This window comes from Streptopelia decaocto, assembly GCF_964273445.1.
Source record: "Streptopelia decaocto genome assembly, chromosome: 4".
In the NCBI taxonomy this organism is placed as follows: domain Eukaryota; kingdom Metazoa; phylum Chordata; class Aves; order Columbiformes; family Columbidae; genus Streptopelia; species Streptopelia decaocto.
Window position 1 is genome coordinate 45,331,678 of NC_138658.1, and position 27,440 is coordinate 45,359,117.

Here is a 27,440-nt window from a genome sequence, read left to right on the forward strand (position 1 = left end):
CCTCCAATTCAACCTCAAAAATTACAAATTAGTAACAAATGTTAAAAACAATTATCTTGGTATTACCTTTAAAATGTTGTAAAATATAAATCAGTGTAAGACTTGAAGAAAGTATAGATTTTACATTCATAGGTAGCTGTAATGATAACCTAGTTTGACTCCTGTCTAACACAACCCTAAAGCACTGGGCAAATTACAGCATACATTCTGTAAGTCAAAGACTAATTATGTTTCTTCAAGTGATAACGATGCTGTTGCAGCTCAAGGCAGGATTTCCTACTAATCATCCTCATTTAAGAAACAGCATATTATATGCAATTCAAGACAGCTTTCCCTTCTAGACAGATTAATATATCTTTCTTTTGTCTGATAGACTAAGAAGTCCACTGGAATCAGCAGTTTCCTCTTCACGAAAGTACTTAAGTGTGATCAAATAATGTCTTGGACATCTCTGACAATACAGTGAGCATGAAGTCTCACTGTCAGGAATTTCTTCTACGACATTGGTTTAAACAGCTTCCAATATCTCTCACTTTCTGAAATACAGACAAAATGACTGATGAGCACAATAATCCATGATTGTTTCATCACTGCCACAGAAAGATGACTCTTTTTCTTCCAGTCTTCTTTCAACTGATTTAAAGTTAACTATGACTTACACTTAACTTACTTTACAAGCAGTGATCATCAGAAAAGGCCCATATTTCCTTTGTAAAGATGTTCAGATATACTTTTTGGCAAGACTGTAGTCAAATCTTGTCTTCTATGTGAGTCAAGACAAGGCTTCACAACCAAAGTAAATAAACTGCTTAATAAAAACAGGTCAATTAGAAAAAAAATAGCAGAGAGATTTAAGAATAGATTCCAGCTTTGCAGCTGACAAAATATAAAATCCACATCTTACCAGTCATGCACAGATGATGACTATAAGCTACACAGCGTGCCATTGTAATATATCACCATGAAGGCAGGCTGCCGAGTTAAAAAACAAACAAGATCATAGTCCTAAACAGCTATCATACTGGAGAAAGCATATCATAAGGCAACTGAACAGCTTTGGTTTACATAGTCTTAAAGATAGTTTCTTAGCAATTTGACTTGTTTTCATTCCTAAACTACTCCTCGTCCTAAGGACCTTAACAGCTCTCAATAAAACCAGCAACAGAATTGTCACCAGCAATTTTCAAGTGTTGAAATAGGATTGCAAATGTAGTCCCAATAGAAACTAGCAATATCATTTACAAGCATATTAAGCAGCTGTAAATGCTTCTTCTGCTCAAGTAAAACATTTAAAAGCAATCATTTATGTTCTTTCAATAAAGAATGTAAAAATGATACCACTTTTTAAGAGAAATCTAGACTCCAGATTCCTCTTTCTACTCTCTTAGCTGAATACTCTCTCCATTAGCTACAGAGTTATGTTGTGCTTGCTTGTTCTCGCTGGTCTCTTGAATCTTACCTTTTTTTGCTATACAGTTGTTTAGGTAGAACAAAGATCACTTCTGCCTAGCACAACTTATAGCCTGAGGCTATAGGTAGACTTTTCTAGGCAGTTTAAATCCACTTTTGGGGCTAAAGGAGTAGTTTTCCACTTCATGTATTTCCACATCTGATCAGGGTACTTTACAAAAATGAGTTACACTACCCTATAAATAGTTCTAGAAAAAATAAAAGGGAAATATACTGCAGCAGACTGTGCTGAAATCAGAATTCCCTCTCTGTTAAGTATAGGGCCTGTTGTGATGCGACAGGGGGTAATGGTTTTAAAGTAAAAGAGGCTAAATTCAGGCTAGACATGAGGAAGATTTTTTTTTTTTTTCTTTACAATGAGAGCAGTGAAACACTGGAACAGGTTACTCAGGGACATGGTAGATGTCCCATTCCTGGAGACATTCAAGGCCAGGCTGGACAGGGCTCTGAGCAACCTGATCTAGTTGAAGATGTCCCTGCCCACTGCAGGATGAGTGGATTAGATGACCTGGTAAAGGACCTTTCAACCCCAACTATTCTATGATTGCACACAACTAGTACAGTCTTTTGCAGCTTTGGTGCCTTTCCCCCTTCAACTCCCATCTGCAGCAGTTCAGACAAAAGCCAGCAGGACGTTCCCACAGTGCACAGGTACTTCAGTAAACTCCAGACTGAAAAGTCTAAAATGCTTTATGGAACTACACACTGTATTTGCTCTTAGATCACCTTTTATTTTTATTTAGGCACTTCCTTATTCCTGTTTCAGCTGCTGATGCATAAGCTCTGGATTTCATCTACCAAAAAATATTTTTGGCACATTTATGCCAGCTGAATAAATGTATTTCCCTTGGAATGGTACTCCATGAAAAGGAAAGTAATAATTGAGATCTCAGTCCTACTCAAGTCAGGATTGCATCAAATAAGGGACAACTAGCCCAGTCCATAGGGGCGTGCTCATGTCAGCACATTAGACATTTATTGAAGTACAGTACTCTCAGTGTTTATGAGTTTGTTACTTGTTGCCAAGGCAGACTGTAAGCTTTGTACATACAGTCAAAGAGTAAGTTACTTAATCCGATGGCTTACATTTCATACCACCAGTCACCACATCAATCAGTAACCAGGCCATTTCAGTACTCAATCCTATTTCTACAAAGTGTAAGTACAAGGTGCACATCTGAAGTTAAAAGTCATTTCCCTGAACTACTTTAATAGCATCCAAAGACCTGGAATTTGCTGATCAGAGTACTCATTAATCATTTAATGATTGCAAGCAGGGATCAAAGACAAACAACCCACTAAAGATTACTAATGTATGGCATAAGGAGAAAAAAACCCACACTTTACATAAACAACTAACTCATCCAATTCAATAAACACTGTAGAGCTTCAATTTCAACTAGATTTCAAATGAAGTATAAAATCTGTGTTTAGCCATCATGTAATTATAGAAAACTGCTCAAATGTAACTAACAAAAGGAAAACCATGTAGTTTTGTATACTCCAATTTGTCAAGGAGTACATTATTTTCAGTCTGGATTTAGTAAGACAGTGGAATAACTGCTTCTGCAGTAATTCTTTTGCTAGTAAAACTATCTGAGGAATAATGAAAAGAGATAATATAAATAATCACAACCCCCTAAATAGCTATACTAGAAAAATAAACTTAAGCCCGAGATCATGCACTGAGTACTTCAAAGCAGTTAGTATGTAAGCAGTTTCATTGTCAATCATATTCTTTTGTTAGTTTGTTTCTCTCATATATAAGAAGGTGAAAAACAGAACTTTAAGTCACAAGCAGTCTAACATGAGACCACACAAAAAAACAGTACTTCATAAATAATAAAAAATAGCTAAAATGATTCTGAATGGAAAATAAAACAAAACTCAAGAATGATTATTGAAAGGAAACTAGTAAGTGATGGTAAATTTCCTGTAGAATGAACTTTGATCTTGCTATCAACAAAACACAATAAATTTTTGTTAGCTCTTTGCTTACCTTGCAAAAATACTCTTGCCTTCAGCACCATCTGGTATGCTAAAGCCACAACAATTCAAAGCTCAAACGCCTTCAGTAATTAAGTAACCTGATATTCACCACTCATCTTTATTATATCATTTTGAGACACATCATCTTCAACAATTAAGTACAGAATTATTGCCATAAAAATCTCAATTCATCTTGAAAGACCTTTTCAAACCTGACATAATCTTACTGCATTTATAGTGCTTGAACAAAGAAAGAAACTCCACACTCCTTTCCAAACTGGCTTTTTTTCCCCCCTGAGCAAAGAAAATGTATTTTTCAGCTTACTGTAGCCAGCACTGAGTTGTTAATGTTTAAAAAATATCATGATCGGTTGAGAGAAGTATTTAAGACCAGTTATTAGAGGATTGCAGTTAGTTTTGAGGTAATTTCCTCTGCCACAGAAATTTTACAATTTCATAATTAATCTCCCACATAAAACTGTTGCAACACACACATAGATTAAGGAAGATTGACAAGCTCACAAAGAAAGAAAGAACATATATAGTCTTTGGAATCTACTCTGCTGGTAAAGCTATTTACAGTTGGTAAATACTGTCTCTGAAATGCAAGGTAGATAAACAAATCTTAATTCTCAACTTTTTGCAGTCAGTTACCTGAAAGTATTCATCAATTAGTAGATTTGTAGTTACAATTAAATAGCAACAACCATAAAGTCAAAGTCTGCATGCACTGCAGCTACACCTCACTACACAAACAACCAACCTAAACTTCAATAGAGAGATTTAGAAGTTATTACAGTGAGTTTAGAATACATGAGCTCAAAGATAAACATCAGAGCAGGTCTCCATACTGCCTATTGCCTTGATGTCAAAATTTCTCTTATGCAATTCAACTGTTTTTGTTAAGACTGTTTTTTAGTCACAAAACAGTGTTATATTACATCATATAACTAATGACAGCATTGGCTGAGAATGCCTGCAAGTAACATGATAAATTACTGGACTCTTCCTAGCATTTAATAAAATTATACAAGCAGGAAAACATTTTATACCACTAGAACAGCTGTTCAAAACTTTGATATATTACAGTTATATTTTCTAAGTGAAATAAGAAATTTAAGTTTCTAGTTAAAATTTATTTGTATTTATCACATTATAATAAGGAAGTGTCTTTTGGGAAAACAGTTTCCAAATAACCCTACAGAATGCCAGAAAATTGAAGAGAAGTACTAGTTTGAAATGTGATCTCTCTTCTTACAAACTTGGAAACAAAACTGTAAAAGAATGGTTTTGATCTCAGTTATCTTAGCACATTCAAGACTCAATCTATGTAAAGACAGATGAGACCACCCACTGGACCCAAATGTGTACATATCATAAAATACCATGAGCATAAAAGTCTTTCATACTTAGATATAGTTCATAATTCCATTACAACACCATGCTAGTAACTAGTGCCATCAAAGGAAAAAAAAAAGGAGGGTAAGCAGACACACAAAATACAGCTTAATATTAAAAACATTCATTTTAATATAGATAAAACTATTAATTCATGAAATACAAATTCATCTGATAAAGTCACAATGTTTCATTCAATTAACATTACATTTGAAGATATAAAAGTGTGAAAGATAATATTTACTTAGCTGATTTATATGACAGGCATTAAACTATCTGACTCTTATGGACAAAATCCCTCCAAATATTGAAGAATTACAGAAGGGGGGAAATTCACTTTCCAAATGCTCATCACTGGATATTCATGTGCATGTGTCTATATGGTTTATTTATTTCACTATTTGTTTTTTATTAATTCAAACAATGAAGATTTCCTTAAGAAAGCTCATTGTTTGCAAAGGATGATTGGTCTTCATTTGTCAACTTCATAACTGGGCATCTAATTTGAAAATACAAAAATCTGAAAACTAACGTAGGCAAGTTACAGAATGTGTCTCCTTAAGAAATCAACAAACAAAAATATATTTTTATTGCTGAAATATAGCCATTTTTTGAAAGACTTGGGAAAGATGAACTAAAAATATGATTTGGCAGAGGCTTTTTTAAACATTTTAACATTTATCACAGCACTGAGGTGGGTCATTAAAATTTTTATCTTGAAGGAACTGAGGCAGGAGCTAAGAGTAGCATGTCAGAAAAAACATATCATCTAACTGTATCAAAATCAATTATTAAAAAAAAAACCAACCAGCAAACAAAAACCAACCACCAAACAAAAAAAGTATTTCCTTATTCTAATGTTCTCTGTCTGTAGATAAGCAAGGTACAAATTAGCACTTTGAGATATTCCAAGGTTCAGGGCAGCCTTAAACCCACAAATAACCTTGGAGTTTTATTTGGCTACTCATTTAAATCTTTCACAGGAAAATGGAGGCAACAGTCTAACAACCCTGTTAGATATAATCACCCATATTATATTCTCTCCTTTGAGCTTAAAATTTGTTTGGATGGCATATGTATTTGCAAAAGCACAAATAAAGTTGTTCAAATGACACTAAGAATATTGGGATATTTCCAACACCATTACGAGCTTTCATTTGAGGTCTCCTATATGTGTTATACATCTAAACTCTAAAATACTCATTTCTAAGTGAGAATTTGAAGATTTACACAATGCTGCTGCCTATTTTTTTCTTTTGTTCTAATTGCATGCTATTTCCTGTATTCACAAGACAGAATGCTACTAAAACAAGTCTGAAAGGCACTGCAGTCTTTTACCTACTGTTTTAAGGGGAACTGCTTTTGTAACTGAACCACATGTAAAGACCTCTGTGCAACACTCATGACAGAGATGATCACATAAGCTGCTGCCAGAGGTCTTGTTTCAGCTCCCAGAAAAGCTCAAGAATTTTACAGCTGACTCCTAATTAGCCTTTGGCTGTGATTCCACTGTGAACTTTTCAGACAGAAAAACTATATTACTTCATGTATTTCTTTGATGGGACTGATCTTTTATTTTCATCACTTAAATCTCAAGCTAAGCTAGATGTGAATCAGCGCACTAATTCTGAGTAATCTTCTCTTAAGAGAAAATTAATCAATACTAATGTTTTAGTACTGTTTATATATAAACTCCTTTAAGTTACACTACTCAGCCTATCAAGGAAAGATGGATATCTTTGAAAGCCATTATACTGTGTGAAGGTGGCACCATGCAAATGTCTCATAATAGTATTTGATCACCATCTCCTCTCTGGCCAGAATTATAATTTTACATGTTATATATTCCATCTCAAAAGAGCATACAATATAGAGGGAGTCGGAATATGGAAAAATTGAAAGAAAACCTCAGTTTCTTTTAAATTCTTGCTTTACAACATAGATCATGCAGAGTATGAAGGGAAGGAATGCTGTGCCTCCTGTTTATTTTCCCAATTCCTACCGTTTCTCCTTTCCAAAGATATCTAAGAGAATAAACAAAATAATTTTTAAAAGCCACCACTACCACCACCCAAAATTTAAAAGAAATTATCTCTATGTAAATGCTTGCAAACAATTTTTAAAATAGCTGCCTATAATATAGCAAATTTTCTATCTTTTCAAGTGCTAAATCTCTAAGTATTGTATAGTGAGTGGATGTGAAGATGTTATTAGAAACTCCACAGATATGAACTTGTTTTCCCATTTCCAAAAAAGAACTAGGTTGAAAACTACTAACAGCACTTCAGGTGCTTTGAACAATATTTAAATAGCAAAACAGAAGTAGCTTTTTGCAGAATAAAACTCTCTTTCCAAATGTATGTCTATACAAACTTTTGTCTACTCCTGTAACCCTCCCCAGTTCTAGGAGTTCAACAAACATTTGGGTTCATTCTGGTTACATTTTCAGTAAAGGTAAAGAAAAAAAATAATCTGTTCTAAAGACAGTTTATTTTCTCTGCATGTGACAGGTAAACATGGAGGCTGCTACATATGCTTTGAGCTATGTGACATGAACGAACAATAATTGAGCTGTTTTCCACCTACAGAAGTAACAAGAACAATTTCAGTGTTTGGGTCTTAATTTAACTTTAAAGCACATTGGTGTGCAATATAGTAATACTGACTTTATTACAGTTCTAAAATATTAGGTCAATTGGGATTAAAACCCACAAGTAGTTAAACAACAAACATTTCCTTTGTTAAAATGAAGCCAATACTACTGTGCGGTCACTGGCCCTTCATTTCCTGACTAAGTAATTCTCCAGTGCTATCGGAAACCCATGTAAGTTGTTTGCAGCTGTACCCATTTCCTATTTCACTTCAGTCTCCAAATCAGACACACAAAGATACTACTTTAAAGGTTAGACACGGTGTAAAATGCTAAAACCGTGTGAGGCAAATGTATTGCCTATGACCTATTAGCATTTTATAACTTCACAAAGCCCTAATGATTACTAGAGGCTAACAGACAGCAAGAGCCACAGACTCAGTGTTACCAAAGTTTAAATCCCGCTGGCTGACTGAACAAACCTTTTACATTAAAAGAGCATTCTATTTATGGATTACATATTAAAAAGAAAAACAAAAAAATAGAAGAGTCTTTAAATTAGCATTTAATTTGAAGGTTGATTTTACCTTTGTAATGCCTGTGTTGAGATGTGGTATAATTTATGAAACAAAACCTGCCACAATCCTAAATTGCCACAGGATCAATTTAAGTACTTTCAAAAACTTGAGAGAGTAAAAAAGAACATAGGAAAAAAAGGCAAAAGTTATGTCAAATAATATTAAATCCTAGACAAACAGTTATATTCAGATTTAGCCACTCAAACTAGGAAATTCCAGAGTCAAGACTATCATATCATCTTAACTTGACTGTCTTGTATGTGTACATTAAGATGCACAGACTCAGGCCTCATGAGGAGCACAGTATGTTCTGAAATCAGTAATTACTCAAGGCTTTTGCTAGAATGCCCTGTGTAAGAAAGGCCTTATCTAAATGGCCTAACTCCTACACCACAGGATTACTAATTTCCTCAAAGGAATCCCTGTGGCATTCTCATGATAACACCCAAGTGGTTCATAAATATGAATGAATGTATCTTCACAACACTCCCAAAGCAATAAGGTCTTGCAATTATTCCTGGTTTATACCTGCAAAACTGAAGTACAGGGAAATTAACATTCAAAATTAATTTTGTCATCCTCCTGTCCAGGCTATGAACCCAAGTGTTGTTTTTGGAAGCATGCATCATTTTCATATCAAGTTGCATTAAAGGCATAGAAAGCTATACTTCTGCAACCAGCATTTTTGCAAATCTGACTCTCAATTGTTATATGGAGCAATGCCAAGTAACTCCCCATCTCAGTTGTTATTGTTGCTGTAAATTTCTGAAGTAAGGCATGGCTTGTGGAGAATGTGTTCTTTGCTACCCAACCCTGATTCTTTCCCCAGGCAAAATCTAGTCAGTACAATAAATGTAACCAAAGTGCTGGGGGAGTGGAAATAAGCATAACAATTTGCCAAGAAGATCAGAAATTATTTCTTGCCTGAATACACTGGCAAGGTAATACAAAAGAAAAAAAAAAGTGCAAGCATCTTCCCTTACCCTATACGGACATCTGGTTAGGATTCCACTTTCTTGATCAGTAATACTACGGAAAACTGGAATTCCTTTCACTATGCAAATGCAGTTTTCGCCATTCTAATGTGTGTACTGCCACTTAGAATGAAGTAGTGCAAGCTTCTTTCAGGCACCTTAGCTCAACAATCTTTGAGATATAATTATTCAAAGTCTGTATCACTGAGTAGCAGCTGTATTTTAAAATCGTGTCATGGCAAAACTATTCCATCTATATGGAAACTGATACAGAGCCTAGGGGAATTCAGTGCGCACCTTTTGTTTTGGTTTAATGGCTCTAGTTCTGCAGCAATTAAGGATGTTCTCCTTAGCTCTTCCCTGACCACATTTCACATATGACTTGTTGAACCATTACTGTTGGCGAGTTAAAGGTGAATACCTTTCTTCTAATTTCTCATGAAGTTTACAATCCCACAATTTAAAGTATAAAAACAGAATAAAACTACCAAACATAGGGAACTGATAGAAAAATAATTGCAATGACCATGTCAGTCTGGGGAACGCTAAGTATAGTTTTTTAAATTTGGGATCTAGTTTGCACACTACCCTTACAATTCTTACTGGATGCAACAAAAAGCTCAGATTTAATGCATGTCCCACTCTATTAAAAATGTTTTGATTGAAAGCTCTTAGTAAAACGAATACAATAACTCTATCTTGAATTGGCACAGATATATCAATTTCTAAATGGTTAATCCAATATAGATTAGAAATTATATAATCATAATTCATAAACAGGTCATAAATGTACACTTATATACAATGGTATTATCGCCTGTTATAAGTAGATGCCACATTAAGAAGCTGTTCTACTTTCTCTAAGAATTACTGCAATCCTGCTATCAACTGTCATACTTAACATTCCTCCCCAAAATGAATAAAGTAAATTAGATATTATAATATGAAAGAAACAAAGATGGAAAAAATATACATTTGTTTACCCAGTATGACTGTGTTCATGTGAAAACAAAATTATTCAGAAATTTAATTCAAACAATATAATATTTTTATTTCGTAAATACAACCATTAAGTTTATATCAGTGATATGTAAAACTTTTCAACCACATTAGAGTTGAACCACCGACTTTTAAGCAAAATGGCTCATTACCTGCTCCCTGAAGCAAACATTTTTTGTCCATCTCATTGCTTTCTCAGACAAAACTTATCCAAATGTATCCAATGAAATATGGAAACTAGCAACTATGAGTGTTTTGATAATTACATTTCAAAATATTTGACTTTGTTACAAGGTAATTACAAAATGTAAAAAGAAAAATACCTGAATAACTCACAAGCAAATAAACCACAACCACAAGAAATGGTGAAATATTACTAAACTTCTTTCTATTATACATACCAGAAAAAACTTCTGCACTGCAAGCTCCAAAGCACAAGCCCCACAACTTGTCTACTCTCATATAATCCTTTGGTTTACAAGAGTGTGGCTAAAAGTGCAAATTTTTTCTGATCCTCAGTGCAATAGCTCTAGGGTTAAGTGGTGAGAATAACCATAGAGTCCCAAGACATGTGTTCTGAATAGCTATCAAATTCTGCCAACTCCAACTCCTTCCATCTAAACATATTAAAATGCCTTGGAATTCTACTGTTTCTCGTCAATTACTTCTGTATTTAATTACAAGCTATTTTTGCAAGAAGTTAAGCCAATATAAAGTAGTTAGCATAACTCACATATTTGTCTACAGTTGTGTTCAGGTTGAGCATGAAAGTTGCACAATTAGTCTTTGCTCTAATTCTTTCCTGCAAATAATGTTATGATAACTATATTTATTTCACCTGGCCAGCTCAGATGTACAGCTTTTTTTTTTTTTCTTTACATGAGAACTCTGAAACTATAGAAAATGGTATTTCATTTGCTTTAATGAAAGGCCGGGTATACCTGAAAAGATCACAAAATGCCCTGTGATGTGTTACAATAACAGTATGTGTTACCTATCCTGCTCCAAAAAGTGAAACAGCATTTCTACATGTGAAGAAAAAATTAGCAATGCTTCTTTGACTAAGTTATTTTACAATTACTTAAAGTAAGATGTCTTTAGGTGCCAGTCAAGATTTACTGAAGGGGATGCTCTGAAAGCGATCACTGTAAGAAGCACATAGGTGCTACTTCAGCTAGTAAGATTTTTAAGAAACAGGTCAATCAATAGTTCTTATCACAAAAAATCTTTCTGTGAAAGATGAACTGTATCCAACATAGGTCCATGTCAGTTTCACCATCTAAAAATTCAGTATTATTGCAAAAAGACATCTCAGTTTGGAGCCTAGACAATTCTAGAAATGAATTAGCTATTTCCAGATAACCGAACGCAGTATTTTACTTGACATAGGCTACATGTAGGTTATTGTTATTTATAAACTGTATTACTATTATGTGTGGGAGTTCTAGCCATGGACCACAACACCATAGTGTTAAAAAAGACACACAAAACGATAAAGAGACACAAAACGATAAAGAGACACAAAATGATGGATCTGTGACCTGGAAGGGAGACAATAACATTATCGGCTGAAACTTTTTTTTTTTTTTTAAACACTCACCACATATTTTAAGAGTCCCAGCATTAGCCTTTCCTCAACTGGGAGTGAATGCCATTACAGTCCTCAATTTGCTTTTGGGCAAATTAACACACACTTAACTCTTAGCTGTCACTTTCAATGTTACAGTGGGACACAGTTAAACACTTGATTCATATTCCAACCTCAACTATCTCCTCTTTGCCTGGAAGGGAAACCTGGGGCCCTGGGAAGGTTTCTCTTCCTCTGACAAATATCTTACAGTGCCACAGCCTCACAAGGTCCCACAAGGATAACACACCTGCGTAACCAAATGAGAGAGGATTTGAGCTCATTAATTCCAGTCAAAAGGACTCTTCAGCTGAGGCCTATTTTAAAATACACTGTGTTTTAACCACAAGAATAACTACTGCCTTTTGATTTTTCAACTCCTTATCACCCCAATCCTAGTGAAAGTGCTTCCACCTCAAATAAGATCTATTCAGGCTAAATGTATTTGTTTTCTAATAGAAGACAGACTTGGGAAGGTACAAACCTGATAACCTCAGTCAAAACTCATACTACATTAGTGCCTACTGCAGACTGACAGTTTTAAACCAAATATGCACAGGAAAAACAAGACAGCCCATTAGATCACCTGAAATCCAGTATCCTATACAACAGGAAGACAATATACATGATCTATCTATTTAATATCCATTAAACTTGAGCGCACTCCAGGAACACAACAGAAAACAGTTAAAGAAGCTTCCCTTCTCTTCCCACCTTTTATCTTCCCCTCTTCTCTATGTTTATTATGTTTATGTAGTACTACAATGTTAACAGTAACAGATATCAATGAATTTACCTATCGCTGTAATTTTAACTGTATTTAAAGAAAAGCATTTCTCCTGCCAAATGTAAATCACAGGAAGATTCATTTCTTCTCAGTGTTTGCATTTCAAAACAGACTTTTTTTTTTTTTCATTTTAAACACAGAACTAAGAAGGTCTCCATACTGTACTGCTTGGTTCTAGAGTATGCATGCTACAATAAAGGCAGGCAAACTCTCTTAATAGAAAGCTAATAAAGATTTTCTGTCAAGTGTTCCTTATCACTTCCCTACCTAGTGTGCTGAGCTCCCTTTCTAACATAAATGGAGATTGCAGTAAGCTGCTGACCTGGAAAACTACAAACTCTGAAGACAAGTCACAATCTCCTGCTGCCCTAATTTTTCTCTCTGTTCAATAAAGGAATAAAGATGTTTCTTTATCTCAAAACTTAGGTAAAGGAGGACTGCAAACATCTCTTTTAAAAAAAAAAAAAAGAAAAAAAACGAGAAAAAAGAAAAGAAAATGCTGCATAATGATACAAAAGACATAGAGAAGCATGAAATTATGGGAAGAAAAAAGAATAGAAAATGAGCTACAGAAAAAATAAGGAAAGAGAAAGCAAATTGTTGACCAACTATACAGTAAAGACTAAATGAATGTAGGTGGAATTTATAAATTTATACTCATTTGCCATTTGAGCACTGCAGTCACTCAGTTCTTTCCACCCAACTCACACAGGCAATTTTACTCCCATTTTTATCAGTACCACTGATTGAGATGGCAAGTAACACCAAAGTAGCAGGCAAACAGTACTTAAAAAAAAAAAAAAAAAAAGTGAGGAAGTAGATAGAAGAGCAGATTTTTTTTTTCTTTTGCATCGTGTATAAGCAGAGAAAGACAAATAGAAATAAAGTACACACACAGGAGTTTCTGCATTCACTTTAGAACGTTTCGTGATTGATTTTTTCTTGTTTTACCTCTTAGTTTGCCTTTGTTCTAAACCCAGTGCTTCTGTAAATACAGTATTTAGATACACACTTCAATTATGCTAAACATGTTCTGTTGCTATAGGTATTTCATATGTCCCTCTTGGCAATGTCTTCACAAGCAGATGCAGCACATGCTGTTATTGTCAGAAATAACCCAAATAACACGCCTGTGTTTGCACTCAGAGCTTTGCTGACACAGTTGATACAGCACACAAGTCTCTCATACCCTGAGCTGAAACAACTACAAAACACAATGAAGGCCATAGTGTCAACCCTGCCTTCAAAACATTTTTCACCCAGATTTTGCTCTGTTAAATTCCCAGGAATCCCCTTCACGAATGTGCAAGAGCTAAATGCTGCCTTCTGCTTACTGGGTTTGTTACAGATTAAAGTCCCCATTTACACCTCTCAGGCACCTCGAGTCTTAAAAAAAAAAAAAAAAACAAAAAAAAAAACAAAACAAAAAACCACAAAACTCTGGATTCTGAGAAGAAATTTCTGGCTGAATGAATCAGAAGCATCTCCTGTAATTTGTTTTGTGTAATAGCATCTAAATGCAACATATGAAAAGCTAAGCATGCAACCCAGCAAAATATTATTTAATTAAAACTAAACCCTTCTTCACCATTAGGAAAGATCTGTGGGAAAAAAAATATCTAGTATATGTACTATTTTCTCCACATTCATTCAGAAGCAAGACGGTAGGACACCTTTTCATTGTTTTCAAAATCAATGTGTAGCTTCAGTTAAAATGGATTATTTTATTTGTTCCCTGTCTCTCTGAACTACACACATTTCAGTATTTGTACTTCACAGTTACTAAAAGGTCACTTTTTCCTTGTACTTCCCTGTTAAAACCTCAGTGTGTTTTCTTCTTAAGCTTTCCAAACAGTCACTGAACTCAGACTCTTTCTTTTCATTAAATAACAACCACACCTTCAAATTATCATCCAGATTTTGTATTTCTTACAACAGCAACAGTTACTTACAATGGTAGTCCCTTTGTACCAAGGGATACGTAAGTTTGTACTTAATAAATGGTTTGCATTGATTAGGCTAACGCTACCCAGAAAATAAAATAGCCTGACATAAAAAAGTGTGAAAATTGGAAGACTGAGACTGCTAAAAACAGCTTGGATAAAACTAAGCTGAAATACGTATTTTTAACTGTATATTTACTGCACTACAAAAGCAAAAGGGCATTGACCATTTGGAGCTACTCTGAAGTAAACCTTCCCAAAACATGCAAGATGTGGATCTGAAGTACTGTGAACCAACTGTTTCATTCTCAAATCCTCTTGTTTGTGTATCTTACTAATACTGACCCAGCCCAAGACATCAGGTTAACTCTAACTATTGTGAAAGCATGGTTACAATGTCAAACCAAAGATCTTTATTTTGCCTGGCTTATGTATTAACACAAATGTGTTGATTCATTTATATGTAAAAAGAGCACTGTATTGTACTTACCAGTTTTGGGGTTTATTGAAAAGAATCCCTGTGGATTTCCACTTGTAATCTTGTAGGTTAATTTTTCACTTGAGCTAGAATCTGGATCAAATGCCTCAATCTGAATCACAGATACATCTTTAGGTGAGTTTTCCATGACCTCTGGGTAATAAACTGGTTCTGTGGTCTGAGGAGCATTATCATTAACATCCCCGACTTCTATGTAGATTTCAATGAAAGATGATAAAGGCACAACGCCTTGGTCTGTTGCATAAACAGTTAACCAGTAATGTGAAGTAGTCTCACGATCCAGGCGATCTGCCGTCTCAATAATACCTGTTTAATAGGAAGATAAATAGAAAATGCTCAATAAATATGCAGAAATGTGCAAAAATAAAGAAACGAGCTTAAATAAATGAATAAATAAAAATGAATACAAGTGCAAAAATAACGGACAATGATTCTACAATCTGTATTAACATACAGACAAACACATTGAGGCTAACCTGAAGCCACAACAAATGAAATTACTATAACAGTTTTCAGCAATTATGTGCTACAGATATTAAAACAATATATTACTTAATTTCCTTTCCGACATCCTTTGAGATTTATCAGAACAATTAGCACTATTCATAAAAGCTATTTTGCCTGAAAGATTAAATACAATGAGTAATTCACAGTCTTTTGGGACTTGAATGACCCTCTTACTCATCACTGATTTCAGTGAATTTCATACCATATTAAACTATCTGATTTAGATGCCAAACTCTTGACCTGTTTACCATTATTCATATTAATGAGCAGCTACTTAAATGTGAAACGTTCTTATCTATGTGCCCAAATGAATTATTTAACTGAATTTTCTTAATGCGCACCCAGAAATTTCACAGAAAAGGAAACAAAAGTTATACCTGAAGCTAAGCTTTGTAACATTAGGACAAACCAATGCCTGACACTACTCTGGCAATGGAAAGTAGTGCTCAGCTCAATTTCACACAGAAAACAAATCACCATATAAGGAACAGTGACACTATTCACAAACTTAATAAAAAAATCTGTCTACAGGAGCTTGTCTGAACCAGAACTAAATAGAGAATGCGGGACTCAAGTTTTTATCTACTGTGAAGGAAATGCAGATCTATTTTTATGAGCAGCTTACACTACAGGTACAGTCATAATATGCATGTGTCAAAAAGGTACGTGACACATAGCAACATATTTGGTGGGGCATGAATATTAAGCAGATTCATAGAGCCATGGCACAATAAAACTCTGCACTTTCCTTTACCTGATCCAGTTGCTCTTATAGGTTGTCTGATAAGAGATATTTGCTAAATAGATCTTAAAATGAACTTGATATATGCCAGAGTGCAACCATTTCTGTGGAAATCTTGAAGGGCTTTGTCACGGCTCTTACTGTTTGCTTTACTGACACACACCAGGCTTGATCAGGATGGGAGCCAGGATGAGTCAAACCATAACCGTGACAGCCAGTTTTGGACTCTGGATACACCTACATAATGCAACCATGTGTGATGTGGCGCTTCTCCTAAGCTCATTTACTCCACACGACATAATACATACACACACACATACCATGAGTAAAATAGGACCTCGATAAAACTATGCCACTGTGCTTTTACAGGAAGGAGTTCTTCAGGAAAGAATTAAGCCTAAGTATAATTTCCTTCACACTCCAGACTTTTTTTTTTTTTTTAAGGCATTATACCAGCTGAGCAAAACGAGATAAATACTGAGGAACTGGTGATCTATTCATTACTTTCTTTGCCTTGCAGGAAGCTGCATAAAGGTCTGATAATGATGTTTTGAAATTTCAAGATCTCAGTAATATCACTTCAGAAGGGCTGGAGTTGATGGCACCTCATGCATAGACCTGCCAAATACCCATATATAGTATTTCAAGCAACACAGCATTTCAAAACTACCACCAGATGTCAGTGTGGAAATTTGTTTTATACAGTGTCAAAGGCTTCGGAACTGGGATAAAAAGGAGGAGCACTGCAATTTGAAAATATACATGCATTACATACAGTCTATAAAAGTTTTCTTGAAAGCAAAGTAGTGGCTTCTTTTTTTTTTCCCTTCAGAGGAACATAACTGAAAAATAAGCCAAGCTGTTAATTTGAAGAATACTAGCATTTTACATTACTAGTCTCCTCACCTCAGTATTTATATTTTGTTTGATTGCAGGGTTATTATTTTAAAAAATAATAATCCTGTGTAGCCACTGGATTTGTGCTGTGGTTACCTACATAGTATCTGATGGTTAATTTACAAAAACTTGCTCCTAAAAATGGACACACAGACTTAATGAGCCAGTTACCTAGATTCTGTCTGTAACTCACTTATGTTACACCTTTTGCATTTCTCTCCTTCTACCAGAAGACTTGCTCCAGAGTAAATCAACTTGTTACTGTGGCCTCACTTCTAAACCTAAATGCTGCATGTGGTAGGCGTCTGGGTAATCTCCACGTATCCCTTGGAAAATTTTGTAAAACCTTCATGTCCTAGCAAAAACACAAGACTAGACTATATCAATTCCCTTTTAGCAAAGCTTCCAGCCATGCTGCTCTGCTGCTTGCAATCTGTGCAGAACGGAGTGGGCCGGCTTATGTGCTGAATTGAGCAACTGTTATCATTTTATACCTGTCCTGCTTTCTTAACAGTAGCTACATCAGAAGTGGCAGATTAATTTTTGAGACAGTCTTGCATGAGTTTGAATAAACAAAGTAAGAGACTTCCGTGGTAATGGAGCTCTCCTCCTGCAATCTGCTCACCTGGCATTTACGAATTCTGCCATCTTAATTATCAAAGCCTACCTCAGGGGAAAATAAGACTGAATCTATTTTGCTTTTCTGGACTATCAGTTCTCAGGTGTTCATTCTTTTAAGTCACATACTTTACAAGGGACAAAGGGGAAAAAGTATCATGCCAAAAAAAAAAAAAAAAACAACAAAAAACACACAAACCCACAGTAGCAACAGTATCTCAAAAAGAAAAAATACAATAGATTATAGGGATAGTGACGAACAGTACTTTTTTTTTTATTAATTTTTATTTCAAATTAGATCTGTGTATATGATGTTATTTCTGTATATTTTACACTGACTTTTGCAGAAATGTTCAATGAAAGGCTTGTAATCTGTCTGATCATCTGATCACTGAACACATCATGTAACACAGATGTTTACCCAACAGGGTAGCTCTGGTTTTCAGAATGTCTCCATTCTTCTACAGGGTCACCCACACCAAGCATGCATTAGTGAAAGTAACATGAAATCTCATTCACTAAAATGATTTTTCCTTTTTTTTCATGTCTCTCACCAAACAGATGCTGAATTGTTGGGTGAACATTTTTTTCTGTACATGCTGTTTAGAATTCCAAACGGAAATAGAAAAGATCTAGGAGAAAGATTTTATGATCAGTCAGATATGCAAAAATGTCTGTGTAACTGTTTAACAATAACCAACAGATTAATTCATGAATTAACATTTTCTAGAGGCATCAAGGGTACTTAAAAAAACCCTCCACATATGCTGCTTACAGTTTAAAATAGATGTAATAGACAGGTAGGTATGAAAGTTGGAAAACCGCTAGAGATAGGTATCACACATAAGTGGATTACTTTGACAATACTAAAAATGAAGACTCAAAATACCATTCCTCCAGTACATAAGCCATGCAAACGTGGACAGGAAATAGGGAGCAAAATCTCCCTTTACCTCTCACACATTGATGGGGGTGGAGAAGAGGCAACCACACCTAGTTCTCCTCCAGCACTCCAAAATGCAGGCACAGTGACCGGTCTATTCACATGACTCAGCTTTCACCCTGTTGTTTCCACACAGCAACAAAATGGAACAGATAATGACCCAGCACACATGCCCGGGGGTGAGGGGAAGATCTCACTACCAAAACCTGAATTTCTTCTGGTTCTGCATCAGTACTTATATCACAAAACACAATCATCACTAAATGCACATGACAGAGTACTTCCCCTGCTCTCTTAACATCACTGTACAGTCTGACCTTACATCAGTAATTAATTTAAAAAAAAAATCCTTTTCTCCTTACTCTAGTTGAAATTGCTCCTCAAGTTTAACACCAATCTTTCCTTTGTCTATGAAAACACAAAAACATCTTTAATTTCTATTCAACAATAATGGATATAAATGTATCTAAACTTCAGTAGTCTACTATACCTTACAAAAAACACAAGTCCAAAGAATAATTTAACTGAGGACCTTTTTTTCTTTTTTCCTCTTTTTTTTTAACAAACAAATGACAATCCTACCAAATCACCAGTCTAGAAGCAGTCCTTAAAGTATCATTGGTTGGTGTGCCAACTTTTTGCTTTTGCATATATTGACTACAGTGGCCTATTTTACATATTAGGGCAGCATACCACTGTATGCCGGCTGAAAGCCAGCACTCACTGAGTTCATAAATTCACTGGCTTCTAGCTCTAGTGGTTCTCAAGACAGAGAGAAAAAAACAATGGGAACTCATATATCAAAGAGAAACAATTAAAACAAATTAACTCTTACTTAGATTGTTTTATCTCACAATCTGCTACATCCATGAAGCATCAGTAAGATGTTGATCAGTATCATTCGTTTCAACAGCGTGCTTGGGCTCCTAGAAAGTATTTTCACTTTGTTCTTCAAGAAGTGTAAAGCACATTTAGGGAGTACATCTTAAGTGTTTCTATTATATCTCCAATGCTGTAAAATCTCCATCTCTGCTCTAACTCTCTTCCCATTCACAGAAGAATCTTTAATCAGCGAATTTCCCATCCATTCTCTATGCTGAGGCAATCTGGTAATTTTAACTTTTACAAACCATTTGCTTTTTATGTAGCAAGACAAGCAAGAGAAGTCTTCCGCAGAGCACTACTAAAGAGTCTTTAGCACATATGATAATCTCAAACACTTGTAAATATTATTGTTCAAAAAATATGGTGAAGTGAGGATTCCAAAAACATTTTCCACTTGGCTGGATATGCAGTCTTGAAGCCTTTCAGGTGGTCAGAATTAAAAAAAAAAAAAAAAAGAAGACAATTCAGTCACTAACCACCAGAGGGGAATACAAAAAGCTCGGAGTAAATGTTTCTCAAGTCATCTGCAACAGGACATCAGAGCTGATTTTACAATATTCATAGGTCTGAAATTTTAGACTAGGTATTGTTCCCATTTGATGCAATAGGACTTTTCTATAAATTCCTTTAAAACAAGGCAAAAGTCCTAAGTGAATACTACAAAATAGAATTCAGACAGAATTCAGTATGGGGGAAACAGGCTAGTTTGTGAATACAGCAGCTGAAAAAAAATCAGAATTTTAACCCCATTCTTGACAAGAGCCAACATTACTTCCGATTTAAATCTCACAACCCAAGTCAGCACAGCCAAAGTCACTCTTAAAACAAAAATAAACATATAAATCCACCTCAAATCTGACAGTCTTACATATGCCAATTCTATCTAATTAACAAATGCTCAAACTATAATACCCTCAATTCCCAGGGATGATCCTCCTTAAGCGTGCTTATCCATGAGAACTCTCATTAACAATATTAATGATTCTCTAATGGAAATCAAAACCCACAATCATTTCTCAGCAAAGCATGAAAATGCAGTATAGCAGAATTTGCCCTGAGAGTGACGTTTGAAACAAACTAAGATAAATCCCTGGCCTGGAACATGATACTTGAAATCTGATTACAAACTTGATTAATCTAAATTCTAATAAGCTGAGTAAATCAAAAAGCTTCTTCAGCTGCTTTAAAAGCCATCTCTGGAGAAAAAAATAGACAATATTTTAAGAATTGCATGAACAAAGGTTTTGATCAAACATGACCTTCAATGAAGAATTCAAATCAAAGTTTTTAAAGTGAGTGGATTAAGCCTGTTAAAAACACAGAGGCATGCTGTTCCTCAATAGCACTAGTCTGCCAACACACCAACAAAGACTGCATCTTTGTCTTGAATTCTAAATAAATGGTAAGTCACTGCAGTGTAAACTATAACCAAGGTCTGCAAAACTTTTTGAATTAAAAATAAAATTGGGTGAAATGCTCACCGCATACTGCAATTTACTACTTGAATCTCTGCTGCCTCTAGATAGGTCACATATATTTTCCATAAAGTTAATATTTATGAAATTAGCTTTATGTGGAGAAGGATCCTCAAGAACCCCAACTCCCAGAAGCTAACAGTTTTTCTGGCCAAATTTCTGCTTTATATTTGAGGAACTTTGTGTTGTTCTAACCCAGACTTTGCCCTTTGGTGCAAGTGAGTGACAGTGCAGTTCTTCAACACTATCAAGAATGAATGCAGATGAACACAGAAGGCTTCTTTGGCAGACTTCTCATTCCTATTAGTCTCTTCCTATATGTTCTATTTTTGCCTTTCCTGCAATACACCTCTCTTTCTTAGATTATTACCTGCCATGACATGACAAGCTTTTTCCTGAGCTGTATAAATACAGAGGCTATAGCAGAGCTGACAGGAACAAAAAAATCACACACGAAACCAAACAAACAAAACCCCACAACAACACAAGAAAGAGCATCTGATACAGAAGACGACACAGTCCTTGTCTGCTTCTCAGCAGTCCCCAGAGGCCTCAAACAGGAACATATCCATATTCTTTTGTCCTCCTTTTCCCCTTGAGTAACTTCTAGAGGCACAGTCAAATCAGGACAGTTGGCAATCGCACTCCTGTGTGTTATGCAGGGGGTTTTGTACAGGTTTTTCCTCCACTTCATGCTCCCTGTCAGGCACCGTAAGAGAAAGCAAGGTGACTTGAAAAAAAAAAAAACAACCAAAAACAAACAAACAAAACAAACAAACAAAAAACAATCAAGCAAACAAAGAAAACAAAACCCCCAAGAAAACACACACCAAACAAAACCAAACAAATTTATTAATAGTTATGGCACCCACTTGCACAAGATAAAACAGACTACAGCAGACTAGAGTGCACAAGCACTACGCTCAACTGTAGTACTCAGTATAAATTCTGATTCTATGACTAATTGTGACCAGCGTCATAGCTCAGATTCTTTCCACTTTTACAGCAATAAAAAAAAAAAAAATCCTCCAGCCAATTTATCTGTATTTCTGTTAACTTCTTAACTTCTGATAAGTTCTGGCCACCACTGTAGCTTGACATTGGGAAATGCCTTGAAGTAGCAACCAAGTACAGCCACATCCCTACAGGCCATAAAGACTTCTGTTAAGTGAAGGTTTTGAAACACATAGCCTATTGAGCTCCTAAGAAAAAAATTCTCTCTTTCCTTGAGGCTGCTGTACCTCTCAGGCCTCTATCAAGCCCAAGTGTGTAAGGGACAACTGAGCCTTAAGCCTACAGTCTTCTAAAATAATATCCAATGCTAATGTCGACAAAATGTAATATTATTTCATCAGTCAAGTAATAACCACTTGGTAAAACCAAAACAAAAGCAGCGCAGTATCACACCATCTTTATTCTACATAAACCAACTGTCAAGCACTGAAGATTTCAAGTATGTCCTGCCACAGAGACAAGGAACTATTCAACACTCAAATGTCAGTTGAAAAGACCAAACTCTCCATCCTGTGAACTCCTTGAAACAATCTCCTTCCTAAAGAAGGAAAGGAATGAGATTCCTTTTGCAGAAGTGAAATGTCAGCTCATCCACTGGATAAACAGGGCAAAATGCCAAGAGAGGCACTGCTCTCTAACTCCTGAAATGCTAAAGACCTGCAACAGGCAGGTCTTTTTTTAAGAAAAGTAATATTTTTGGTAAATAAACTGAGCTGGATAAGTGCTAGCCTTCATTACTTGAATCACATATGCACTTTGAACAGGAAGCATTATGTGTTTACACCTCTGTGGAACAAAGTGCAACAGCCACCCAGAGAAGTATTATTTGCTCTTCAACTCCATAGCAATTCAAAGCTTATCACTGACAACGCAGGCTACTCACATATCAGATTTCTTGCATCTGAAGATTCACACAGACTAAACTGTACTGTTTCAGAATACAAATAATCCTTGGTTGCAGCCCTGCAGGAGAGCAGAAAGTTTTAGCAACCATTGCTTGCCTTTGAATCACACACGAACACAAGAGGTGTTTGCTGCTCTTCTCCAGGAGCATTAATTAGGCACAGCTAGAAATACTGTAACTTAGCAACAAACCATCGATACTGTGTTTTGCATAACTAATGAAGAATTCAGATTACTTGTTTGCAAACATATCTGAATAATATGAACGTGCATAACAAATAATTCAATCTAGTTTGAAATAGTTTCATTGCTTCTTTTCAATCACTCAATGATTCTTCTATTTTGCCAGAATAAAACTGAATCTTAAATTAACACATTCTGATTTATTTTTTAAAATGATTTGGTGGCTTTAACTTTTACATGCATCATGTTTAAAGGTATTTCAATGTTAAAAACAAAACAAAAAGCTACCAAAACCACACCCCACAAAAACACAGCCACCCTTGAAAAATTCTGCAACAAGTTATGTTTGCAGGCTATGGAGTTAAGATTTTCACATGTACACCAAAAGTCTTTTGCTAATATAATCTGTCATCAATACAAACATTCCTTCTAATAGTTACATGTTGTCATATATTTAGTTTTTATACATTTATTTCTTTAGATATTCAGGGGGTCTTAATCCACTTTTACACACACATTATATATACATATATATAATATATAAACATTTCTTTATAAATACTGAAGAAAGGCAATTAAAAAAAATCTTTACGATTTCTGCTTCAGAGAATGCTCAGAAAAATTTTTACTCGGGAGAAGCTAGAAAAAAAATACTGAAAATAAGCTGAAAGTAACACATTGGAATTACAAGTCATTTGCCAGCATTTATAAAGGCAAATTCCCAGGAAATTGAATGAAATTTTATTTATAGCTCTTTGAAATAGAAAGCTGTATATATTTCAAGTTGTGTCTTGTGTACTACCAGCTGAGAAATCATGCTTAGACAGGATTGTTAAATGGTAAGTAACTCTTATTACTGTTTCAAGGACAAACTGCTCATTTTCTAACAAATCAAGGCTTAGGAAGTTTTGAGTAACTTATCACTAGCAGTATCAGCAAGCTGATGGAACTATAGTGAACTTGCACAGGTTCTGTAACTGGAAAATGCCATTTCATTGTGCAGCTGCAAGACCTTCAAACATGTCAAGTTTACCTCTGCTTGCTCTCTTTCTAGGGACTAGTTATTTCAAGTTCTGGGAGGTGGAAGGAGGTGGAAGGAGAAGAATATCCCTGCAGAACACGCATGGTCTCTAGAGCACGAGGAACCCTTAACAGAGTACAGGGACCATCATCACCAGAACAGATTTGAGATATTAACTGAACAAAGTCAAACTGAACAAAGTAAAACCTCAATCATAATATAATGACAACTTGGTTTAGATCTCAAATTTAACTTCAGTGAACTGTCTAGATGTAATGCATTATACAAGGCATTTCAAAAAGATGGACCCAATGTCAATGATATAGTTATTTCAAAGTAGAACAAAATGTGGGACAAAAAAAATTGTAAATAATGAGACCCAGTAACATTTTGACTTCCAGTTCCTGCCACATTGCTTTCTGCATATACATACAAAAATAAGTCAAGTGAATGGAATAGACAGTGTTTAGGCCATTTATAAAAGACAAAGTTCTGAAAACACATTCTTAAAATTGTCTACATAAAAGATTATGCCCAGAAATTATCATTCAATGCTGGGTAGTCTGGGCTAAAAGTAATAAATCTACTAAGTTCACAGAGATTGTGAACTTGCTTTCAGGAAGTCAGGGGGTGGCGAGGGGCAATTTTCGCAATTAGAAGATCCATGATGGGGTTGCCTTAGAACTCAACTGATTACTTCCAGTTCAAAAAATCTTTTGGGACAATGGCAAACAGCTCCTATTGTCAGACTCATTTATGGTTATTTTAATAGCTCCAGCTTATTTCTGTCAACTAGACTGCTTGTATGTCAGGCTTTCAGACAGGCAATATAATTGCTATACAGAAAAAAAGTACCATGTTGCTAAAGCTTGATATGGAGAGACATAAAAACCCCCTGATGAGTACACATTAGGGAAATGAAATGTTAACTCCAATGTCAATAGGAAAAATTATTGTAATACAAGCACATACAATCTACATTTCTTTGAAGAGAGAGAGCAGAGCAAGCTTTGCTGTTAACATGAGCAGTCACTCATGATTTGAGAGAAAGCATGCTGAAAAAACATGACTGCACTACTACACCAGCATTACAGCAAGATTATAAACGATTACTGAAAACAGAACAAACTGCCAGCAGATTCTGGGCCAAGCACGTGGGATCTCGGTACCCACAAAAAGCAGCTCCTCTTACTGCATTACGGGAGCAAGGTTTGCAGGGTCGGATGCAAATCATTGCTGCACTCATTCATCCTCTTCTTCAGGACAGATTTTTCTCTTCAGGTAAACACACAAGTGTTTTCCACGTCCCAAGTAGTACAATTACACAGTATCACAGAATTAGAATAAGCAACTATGTTTGAGCATAACTACTTTGGGATAACATTGTTACACTATTCAGTTACTTTCAAATCCTGCTCTCTTACTACAGTTTCATGACCAACAGAGAATTTCTACTGAAATGCAGGTGATTCAGAAGCAAGTGAAGGGTTCTACAGGCCTAGCATTTGTTTACTTATGAACGTCAAAAACAAAGAAGAAAACGCATTCAATCAGATTTTTAGAATGTATGTATACTTGCATGTGTGTAAGAAATGGAAAGGATTAATTTCTATGTTCTTTGTTAAAGTTTTGTTTGTGTGTTTGTTTTACATACACACACACAAATATGGTCTTTAGAACTCTGGCTTCACTCTGCAAAGTCCCTCTAATTTTACTGTCAGTCTTCCTAGTACTAAGGAATTGTTGACAATGTCAGTGGTTATATTACCACTCTGATGATTTAACTGGGAAATGGGGAGCCTCTGAAGGGGAAATTCCTCTGCACATGGCCCCAGGAATTTCAAAACTAACTGGAGTTGACAGATTAACCTAGGTCCCCCTTAGGCAGAAGAAGAAGCTACAAGGAAAATAATGAGATGCATGGGAAGCCAATTGTGCACAAAAGTAACACATTTAATTGTACAGAAACTGGTTTGTTGATCCAGAAAGATCTAGCTTTTTAGACCTTTGCAAACTATTAAAATACCTGGACAGTTCTGCAACAAGTATATTCACTTTTTGTCTGTAAATCTCAAAGTTTAATGACCACGTTAAATAAGGAAAATTGTTCCATGTATCCTAAAAATATTTTTCTTGCATACACAGCATTTCTCTCGTATTCAATTTCTGGTTGTAATTTGAACAATTGCAGCCTACCCTGTATTACTTCTGCAAAAGTAACTTTGAAGGCCCAGCAAGTTCAACAGACCAGTCCTACTCTTCAGTAAAAGCAGTTACAGATGTGCTTCACAGCAACACTGGTTCACGACTAACCCACATGCAAAAAGCTGTCATTTAGCATGTGTGTGTTATTTATACTGATTTGTGTTTTGGACTGCTGCAGTTTTGCTTCAAGCCTTCTGTCTCCAGATGATTTTCAGTTGCAGAAACTGCTGGCTAACAATGACAGTTCCCAGACCAGCTCTGAGCAAGAAAGGATACTGACACTAATCAAAAAGGCAAGTAGCATGCTGAGGAATACTGGAAATCAGGCTTTACGGCTGTTCATGTTACTGCACCAGGTAGCTACATAACACAATGGCACTTAATTACTGTCAACGGAAACTGTGCTCCCAAGCAGATTCATGTGTACAAAGAAGAGCTGGTGTACCTGTGGGCATGCAAGTGCTAGGAGAACGAAGCAAACCAAGGAAGTAATAAGATTACAGCATCTAGGATCCAGTGGCATCAAAAGACATTTTCAGCCTTGTTCTGACAAAGCCAGATTTATCAACCTATAAAGTATCATTTATTTATTCAGACTTTATTTCGACTGATATATCCAGAGGGGATTCCACACTGATCAGTACTTATTACACTATGTTTTTTATTCTTTGCTTTTGCATATGAATCAAAATAAAAGCCACACACAGAAATGTTTCTGAACTTGCTTGTTTCTGAGTAAAAATTTCAGGACACAAGAGTCATTAAGGTAAAGAACTCTGGGATAAAAAAACCAAACCAAACCAAACCAAACCAAACCAAACAAAAAACCACAACAATAAACAAACAACAACAAACCACATTCATTCTCTTTGGTTAAGATTACCATATCAAGTAAATGAGAAATGCTCCATTTGTAAGCAAATTCTTACATGCACACTGAAGAATCAATACTTAACATTTAAAAAGGAGACTTGCAATTAGAAAACTAGAAATTACTTCTTAGATGCCAATAATATTTATTGGTAAGTGCCTTGGATGCTTGCTGGGAGATGGGTGCTGTCTTTTTCACACAAATAATGAATAAAAGCCAACAAGTTTTTAAGCAACATTTTGCAGAAGCAGAAATGATTAAAGCTAACAGAAATTAATGAAAGTGAACAGTTTAAAAAAATGATATACATTCAATTCACCCT

At 35.4% G+C, this 27,440-nt stretch overlaps 1 protein-coding gene across 3 annotated transcripts in view; it reads right to left on the bottom strand.

Moving 5' to 3' along the window:
• FAT1 (FAT atypical cadherin 1) overlaps window positions 1-27,440 on the bottom strand; it is a 111,649-nt gene that overhangs the window by 59,369 nt on the left and 24,840 nt on the right. For all 3 annotated transcript variants that reach the window (XM_082051730.1, XM_082051729.1, XM_082051731.1), the window contains exon 3: window positions 14,846-15,160. In XM_082051730.1, coding sequence (XP_081907856.1) covers window positions 14,846-15,160 — 315 coding nt within the window. The remainder of the gene's footprint in view (window positions 1-14,845; window positions 15,161-27,440) is intronic.